Here is an 8,910-nt window from a genome sequence, read left to right as displayed (position 1 = left end):
CAACTTTACCTATACTACAGGCATCTTGCCTACTGCTTGGAAACAAGCTACCATCATTCCCATCCCAAAGCCAGGTTGCCCTGATAAATTTAGACCAATTTCTTTGACATCCTGTCTCTCTAAAACCTATGAAAGGATTCTTCCCAATCGTTTGCTCCACCAGATCAAAGATCAAATTCACCCATTAGTCTTTCGTTTCCAAGAGGGGAAAGGAACACAGTATGTGCAAGGCAAAGTACCCCAATGGAAGTAATGCACAGTCTTCTTACTTCATATATTTCAAGGGAACTTTTGACAGAGCTTCTACTGCAATTCTCCATGAATTAACTCTCCTAGGAGTTAAGGGCAGGCTTCTGCTATGGATAAAGGATTATCCGTCTTTGAGAAGAGTGCAAGTATAGTACCACGGCACCTACAGTAACTATGGTGAACTCGAGTTAGGAACTTCACAAGGAGTTTTGTCCCGTTCATTATTTAACACCCTTATGCTCTATCTTTGCAAGCTTAATAGTGAGTTATTCAGGTCTTTGATAGGGGGAGTATGTTCATAGATTCAGTAAAAAGTGCACTTTCCTTGGACTCATAATCAACCCTATCAAGACTAAGTATATTTCCAGATCTCATAAACTGTCATACATTCCAAGATTAAATGGACAAGTTATTGCAAAAACTGATACCCATAAGTATCTTGGTGTTATAGTGACTGCTCCCTACATACGCAATTCCCACTTCACTCGGGATATTGTTCAAAACATCAGGGAATGTTATCTGGAATGCTTAAGACCTTTTAAATACATAAGTAACAGATACATAGGTGCTTCCCTAAGAGTCCTAAGGTTGATGTACATTTCCCTTGTTGGGCCCAGGATAGACTATGGGAGCCCGGTTGTTAGTATGTTGCCTCAAAATTTTGGGATGCCCAATGACTGCTATAGTTCTTGTCATGAGGAAAGAGTTTGACCTCCCATCCGTTCAGTCGTATTACTCAAGTCAACACCATACTCGTCATCAGACTTCTGCATATTCAATGCAAACCACAAATTTCCCTTGCATTGTCTAATCTCAAAGACTAACAGAATGGAAGGCCAAAAAAAAACCAGACTATTCTCAGCTTCAGAGTATGGCAACAATGATTTTATCAACATCCCAGAAGCAACACTTACATTATCACGGCATAGATCACATGTTAATGTTCATATTGATAAATTAACAAGGCCAAAATCCGTGACTTAAATGACAGAGTTAAAAGGCCATTATTTGAAATATATAGATGAAATTCTCCATCCCCCTCAAGGTACCCCCCACTCACAATCTGATGCTTTTACTGATCCTCATGGACCAGCAGGATTTCCAACTGGACAAGCACAACTGATAAGTCGGTAGCAATATACTACGCCATCAAAAAAGGGAGTGAACAGCAGCGACATCTATCTTCTCTGACAACCAGGGTGCACTCTATAGACTCACAACATTTAGTCCAGAAAACATGGTAACCATCAATACCTTTCACCAAATTTCTAGCCTATCCAAGCAGGGTATACAAGTGTCACTATACTAGATACCTTGTCATATCCACCTGTGACAGGATAGATCAGTTAGCAAAACTAGCTCTTTCCCGTGAAGAACCATATTATGCAATACCGTTGTCAGTCAAAAAAACAACCTTATCAGCTGTCTTTGAGATCATGAGGGCCAGGTATGGACCACGGAAGAAAAAGTGGACATGTGCCTCCTAACAACCCTTTCCAACTTCGGAGGCAAAAATGGAGTACTATTTCGACTCGCTTTCGACTGTCTGGATGCAGAGTCAGGAGATTCTCGACTCCTTCCTGACGCCGGAGCTATCGGAAACGATGGCGAGGGAAACAAATCGGTATGTGAAGCAGAGCTCGGTCACCCAGATGAGCTGCAGTCGTTCATCGGCCTCCGCCTACTCATGAGCCTGCAACCGTGAACCTATTCGCAGTACTAGCGTCCAAGGACTGATTGATTTCCTCGCCTACATTTGCCGATGCTGTGTCCACTTCTCGTACAATATGGATCACCGGGCCAACATCGACCGTTTGTAGAAGCTGCGGCCAGTGTTGGATGTCCTTGACGAGACTTTCAAGTTGGTCTACATCCCAGGACTTCACCCCAAGATTCGATTCAATGCCGATAAATAGGGCATGGTTCTGAATGGTCTACTGCCTATAGGTAAGTGAAGGTGCTGGTGCTGGCTAATCTATTAATATTTACATGGGACAGGACCGCGGCGACGTGCCTCCCAACATGAAGGCTGTGATTGACATTATGGACCACGCTTGCTACTTCGAGCAGCATTATGAACTGTACCTGGACAAATGGTACAACTCGCCTAAGCTCTTCCACTACCTGCAGTAGAGGCGGACAAACGCCATGGGGACAGTGGCTGAACTACAAGTGCATGCCGAAAGACCTCAAATTGAATACCCTGCCATGGAGGGGGGAAAGGGACGTTCTTAGGGCCACCGCCTTGCCAACTACCCCCTCATCCCCCCTCCCCCCACCCTATGGGAGAGACTGATTTCACTGACCATAAAGGACCAAGGATTCACCTCTACATTGATGACGAGGGATTTAAACTCGTCAAAACAAAGAAGAACAAAAGGAAGACAACATCGTGACTCCTGCAACTTGACCAACGAACCAACCAGAGAAAGGACACACTTCTCTGTGCAGTCTTTGAAGAGCAACCTGTACATAACATTGGCAGTTGTAGCACCGTCAGCCTCGTCCCTCTTTCAATTGTAGCGGTTCCAGATTGGTAATCAATCCAGAACCGCACCTGCCCTGTGATTGGCCGACTCCTGCCTCGGGACCGCCCAAACTGGCCGAGCTAACATCGCCGGTCAGGTTCTTAAGCAGCCGGATTTGAGCCGGAATCATCATTCAGCACTCGACAGTTGACCTGACAATGCTTGTGCTTGGGTCTTCAACAATAAAGAAATAAAATCCAGTTCGGTTTTATAACCCCAACACAATGCTCGCGAATTTCAATGTACTTACTCCAGTAAGTCCTTGAAAATGGTGCTCATCTCTCAGGTGATCTCTTGTTAAGCTATAACTTCATGCACAAAGTTGAGATTCATCAACCTAACAGAGATACCGTCACTCACCAAAATAATGTTTATCTGTCTGGCACACCTCTTCTAACCCTGCAAGAATAAATGCAGCTGTCATGTCTCCGCTGGAACCCCTGCAGTCGATCTGGCGCCGGACGACCAAACCTGACACTCGTTCTTCGCTATCAGGATCGACGACACTAAACAAAAATTTCCATGGTAGCAGGTTCCTCATCCCTCTCTTGAGCGCCCCAGACCGTTGCACCTGCATGCATTGTCACCTCAAATCTCACACTTCTCTCTTCCTGACTCGATGGTACCTGTGCGTGTCACATCTGCAGATGGGACGGCGCTTGTCAATACTGACTGCAACTGTGGGAAGGGACTCGCTGTTCTTCATTCTATCTATGAGATTATTTTTTTTCGTCTATAGACTTTGCATGGATTCTTGCAAGTCGAAATGGATCCGTCTTCAAAAGGACCACACCACCTTTGCCAATCCTCATGGACATTTTGCTTTCACTAGACAGCCTTTTGGTCTTAGGAGCTTGCCAATCACCTTTTCAGGATTGATATCACTAATTATGCAAGGCTTGATTGGAGATGTAGCCTTCCACTTACTTAGATCACTAATCGCCTCCAAAAACATTCCAGAGCCTCGCCGACGCAAACTTGAAAATAAATGTCAAAAAATGTCAATTCTTCTGCAAACACTGATCCAAGCCTGTGACTTGCCTTCTCAAGAAAGACACTCCGTTCACATGGACTGGTGAACAGCAACAAGTATTCCTCCACTTCATTGAGACTTTCTACCTCACCACAGATGGCCTCGGAGCCGCCCTTATGCAGCCCACCGATGGATGCTACATACCTTTTGTAAGTTGAAAATTGAACTAAGCCGAGATTAATTACTTGGTGTGGGCCCTCATTCACTTCAAAGAAATTATTTTAGGCTATGATATTCACTTTCTAACTGACTGTCGCCCATTTAAGTATATCCTCACAGATTCGAGCAATTTCAAAGGTCGTCTAATCATATGGGTAGACAAACTTCTGGAGTCTAACCTTAAGATTGACTTTGCGCCCAGCTCAGATAGCAAGATAGCGGAAGCGCTGTCACGTAATGTCTCAGTCAATTCCTTTTCTGTCCTCAGCCCCTCCGAATTCCATGTGAAGCAGCATGACGACCTACAGCGCCTGCAGTCCTCTACGACATAAAACGACAAAGTCAGAGCAAGTATGGACATTCCTTCTGGTTTCACTCACAGAATCTAAAACGCTTCCTGCGCATGATTTACAGCTTTAACTGCTATACCGAGCTCGCCCTTATCCCTGACAAGAGCGTAGAGAGTGTCGCTCGTGCGTTCCTCTGTAATGTCCTCAATCGCCATGGAGCTCCTGAACAACTTTGTGACAACGGTACTTGATTTCACTAATCAGGTACTCAACAGCCAATGTAAACTTCCTAATATTGAAGTTGTTCATATAATCCCATACAGACCTCAATCAAATGGTCTTGTTGAAAGATTCAACAGGACGATTCTATACGTCCTCATAATCTCCATCAAAGCACAAAATGAGAGGAACCCGTGGATTCCCGTCATCTTCCATTAACAGCACCTTCCACTCCTCCCTCGGTGATATCCACAACAAAATCGTGTATGGAGACGATCAGCGTCCATTACTACATAAACACTACACACTAAATATACACTCTTTTCTCTCTCTCTCACACACTCACACTTACATCCTATCTATCCGTTCCTTACATTCTTCCCTGACACTGTACATGTCCCCCTCCCACCACCTCTACCACTCCACAAGCGACACACAGCAACAAACAAATGTGCAGCCACAATGGCCACTATAAGAGGCAAGGATATTAACCCCGATATTTTCGGACGTCTCTCCCAATAATGTAAAGGTGTTCCTTAATAGAAACAAGTACAAAGGTGAGCAGAATGTTTGACGCTGCAAATCTGGCGGCCAAACCTCTAAGCACTATCAGAATTGAGAACATCAGTGCAGTCTCTCCTCAGACACTTCGAAGAAATTGAATTAACATTTAAGGAGAGAGATACTGATATCCCGTGCATTACTGAAACTTGGCTTCACACAAATATAAAGCAAATACAGCAGTAGAGGGCAACTGGGTAACCGTACAAAGTAATATGCATCCTTCCATCCTCGTCGGCACAAAAGATTCTGCCGTATCATGCGGGTGCCTATAGATTGAGTATTCGTTATTCTCAATTGTCTTTTTTCCATTTGTATTCGTGTTGAGGAATTCTCTTTGAGGAGTTTTAGTAGAATGTATTACGTGCATTTATTTTCCTCTCTCACAGGGAAGGGGTCGCTGCTTGCGCTCTCGGACTCCTCCTCCTCGTATTTCGAGGAGTCAGATGAGGCAAGCGAAAGCGAGTGGCCTCCTGCGTCAAGCGGAGGATGCCTTTTTGATATTCCGAGCTCAGAGGACGACCTGGATTACGTGTCCATCGTAGATACGCCATTGGACACTTGAAAAGATAGTGGGCCTCAATGCTCCAGGATCGGCAAAATTTTGGTGGAGGAAGGACAACGTCCCCAGGAAGATTTCTTTTGGCGGAGATTCTGGGGTGAAGGTCGCGGTGGATGAGGAGTCGTCCCCTATCGAGATCTCTCTTTTATTCACCGACGACCTGATTGATCACATTGTTTCAGAGACCAACTGGTAAGTTTTTAACACTATTGTGTTCTTTCTGTTTGTAATTATATTGAGGAAATCGGACATCGAGGGATCAGACTGTATTACATACTTTTTGTTTTCCACTCCCACAGGTATGCGGTCGCCCACCCTCCTGCTGCCTCACCCCATATGAGGAGGTGGACTCCCACGTCCCAGCAAGAGGTCAAGGCGTACTTTGGTGTCCGTGTGCTTATGGGGATCCTTCATGGATTATTTAAGCTTCTTTCCAGTTCGGTAGATGTCCAGCTTCATCTACATGAACCACCATGGCGCTGGAAGTTCTATGGTGATGGACGTCGGTGCGCCGAAGGATTAAGCAAATACAAAAGGAAGGCCATGGAAGCTGCGTACATCGCGACAGAGAAAAGTATGAACACCGCATCGGGTAGATTCAAGGTCGCGGCAGCAATTATGCGTACAACGAGCGCGAGGTCACGATCATCAGGTGAATCATGAGCTCCTATGTAATATAAATATACTGCGTATTCTCCCAAATGTATGTATTTCTGATGAAGATGTAATTGAAACCGGTTAAATACATCTCTTGTATTGTGAAGATATTCGTTCTCATTCATACCTTTCCACATTTGTCATGAATACGGTTCATCATCCTTACGGTATGGGTGGCGAGCGGACTGCCCCTCCCCGGGATTTCTTCACAAGACGCAAGATCCAGTGTCACGAATCGACGTTGTTTCCTGATGGACTGCTTGGCTGAGCAAGTGTTGCCATCTTCAGCTCCGAGGCAGTTTAAATCCGGCGAGCATCCGTTCCCTGATAGTGCTCGGGCTTTCCTTGTGGAGGCCATTAGGACCCTTCAACATCGACTCTATGAACTCCGGAACGAACTCGAGGGCGATCAAGCTCAACGAGTCAAACATCAGGAGAAATTACACCGCATATGCAGCAAGAGCAGATGGTCAAAAGCTGGATGTAGTGATCTTCGTAGAAACATGTCCTCCAAACGTTTTACCCACCCGGAAATAGAAGCCCTCTCCCTTGGACTCAAATTCAGCATCAGGCTGGACAACAAGGGCCTTATCGACTACTTTGTCTCGAATCAGCGCTGGACCGAAAGTGATGTCGACAAAGGGTTTATCCAAGGGATTACCGCCTGCTGTATTGCCAATGCGTCGTCACGCCCCCCCGGCGATCCCTCACAGATACGTCAATGTGTTGAAGGGCCTTCGCGACGACGAGACCATCGTCATCACCTAGGCTGACAAAGGTGGCGGTATTATTATGGATAAGACTGACTATATACGTAAAATGAACGATTTACTTTCCGATGCTTCTGTTTACAGGAAAGTGACATAAGGCGAGGGGAAGATGGAAGCTGCCAGGTTTAAGAAGAAGGCGAGGGACGTACTCCTGCAGTTGGCTAGAGGGAAAGCAACCCGTCCATGAGGTGTCTCCCGAAGGTACACAAGCCAGGTGTACCGGAGACACCAATCACTCCTGGAATTGGCAGCGCTCCCCATCGTTTGGCCAAGTGTTTGGCGAAACCCCTCTCCGCCGCCATAGGAGTCATCAGTGATTCTCAACTAAAGAACTCTGCGGACCTCATCAGACGTCTGCAGGGTTCTGTATATAAAAATAAAAACTGGCTAGTATTGACATTAAATCCCTGTTTACAAATGTACACACAGATGGAGCAATCCGTGCAGTCGAGAGGATCACCGGATCCATAGTAGATGACGAACTTCCACTGCCAAAGCACCACTTCATAAGCCTCGTGAAGTTGTGTGTGGACTTCGGCTTCTTCGAATTTGCTGGGGAAGAGTACCAACAAATCAGCGGCCTCGCCATGGGGTCCCCTTTGAGTGCAGTCCTGGCTTGCCTCTTCATGGAGACGCTGGAAAGGGACCACTACAGGGATATTATCGGCAGGCATTCAACTTGGCTTCGTTATGTAGATGATGTCCTCGTCACTGTCCCCAGAAGGTCGTGTCTGCACCATACGCTGATGCAGCTGAACTCCGTCCACGAGAAGATCCAGTTCACCGTGGAGGAAGAGGAGGATCAGAAGTTACCTTTCCTGGACACTGATCCATCGGGGTGACGAAGACCTACGTTTTTCTGTATACAGGAAGCCGATGAATAAAGATGATTATATCCATTATTACTCCGTACACAGCAATAAAACGAAATCTGTGGTTGTGATTGGGTTCCTCCAGGTACTGAGGATTTGCAGCCCTGAGTTCCTTGAAAGTGAAGTTACCTATGTAATTGATTCTTTCATGAAACACAAATACCCCAAAGGCCTCCTGCTGAACCTCAGAAAGAAGGCAAACATATTTTCAAGATCCAACCCTGTGATGTTTTCCAATTTTCTCCTATTACCTCCATGTAATCTCTCCCAGGCGATCAGCAAATACTTTGGCAATACTATGAACATCGCCAGCACATCCGGGAAAAGATACATGACCTAATACGAGAAAAGAAACAACAGAAAAACAACCCCAACAGTGCAGTATACCGAATACCCTGCAGCAGGTGCGATAAGGCATACTATGGTGAAACGGAAAGAGGCTTCAACACCAGGATCTACGAACATCGCGCCGACGTCCGTCACCATAGAACTTCCAACGCCATGGTGGTTCATGTAGATGAAGCTGAACATCTACCGAACTGGAAAGAAGCTGAAATAATCCATGAAGGATTATGCAAATACAAAAGGAAGGACATGGAAGCTACATACATCACGACAGAAAAATATGAACACCGCATCGTGTAGATTCAAACTATCCAAGGTCGCGGCAGCAATTATGCATACAACGAGCGCGAGGTCACGATCTTCAGGTGAATCATCAGCTCCTATCTAATATAAATATACTGCGTATTCTCCCAAATGTATGCATTTCTGACGAGGATATAATCGAAACCGGTTAAATACATCTCTTGTATTGTGAAGAGCTTCACATCCTGTCCTCTGATAGAACAGGATGTGGAGCTCTTCACAATACAAGCTCCGACCAGTCGTGAACACCCTTAACGACTTTCGTGGGCGGCTAGCTTTTAGAGCCTACAACCCAACCAAGAGGGCGAGGTTCGTGTTGAAGGTCTATAAGCTCTGTGCCAGTACCGGCCTGGTTGCAGGGT

The 8,910-nt window shown here is 45.7% G+C and overlaps 1 protein-coding gene across 1 annotated transcript; it reads left to right on the top strand.

Moving 5' to 3' along the window:
* Positions 1–7,211: 7,211 nt before the first annotated feature.
* Positions 7,212–8,240, top strand: LOC138864801 (uncharacterized). Its single transcript, XM_070133400.1, has 3 exons — positions 7,212–7,380; positions 7,458–7,752; positions 7,946–8,240. The coding sequence occupies exons 1-3, from the start codon at positions 7,212–7,214 to the stop codon at positions 8,238–8,240; spliced, it is 759 nt and encodes a 252-aa protein (XP_069989501.1).
* The last annotated feature ends 670 nt before the right edge of the window (positions 8,241–8,910 follow it).

Source organism: Penaeus vannamei, chromosome 18, assembly GCF_042767895.1.
Source record: "Penaeus vannamei isolate JL-2024 chromosome 18, ASM4276789v1, whole genome shotgun sequence".
Taxonomy (NCBI): Eukaryota; Metazoa; Arthropoda; class Malacostraca; order Decapoda; family Penaeidae; genus Penaeus; species Penaeus vannamei.
This window is presented reverse-complemented; position numbering and strand designations above follow the sequence as displayed.

Excerpts from the sequence above, each read along its gene's own strand:
- LOC138864801 (XM_070133400.1), top strand. The coding sequence starts at position 7,212 with ATGAGGTGTCTCCCGAAGGTACACAAGCCAGGTGTACCGGAGACACCA. Across the intron at positions 7,381-7,457 it reads CTCTGCGGACCTCATCAGAC|ATGGAGCAATCCGTGCAGTC; the intron begins GTCTGCAGGGTT and ends ATGTACACACAG. Across the intron at positions 7,753-7,945 it reads CTCGTCACTGTCCCCAGAAG|CAATAAAACGAAATCTGTGG; the intron begins GTCGTGTCTGCA and ends CTCCGTACACAG.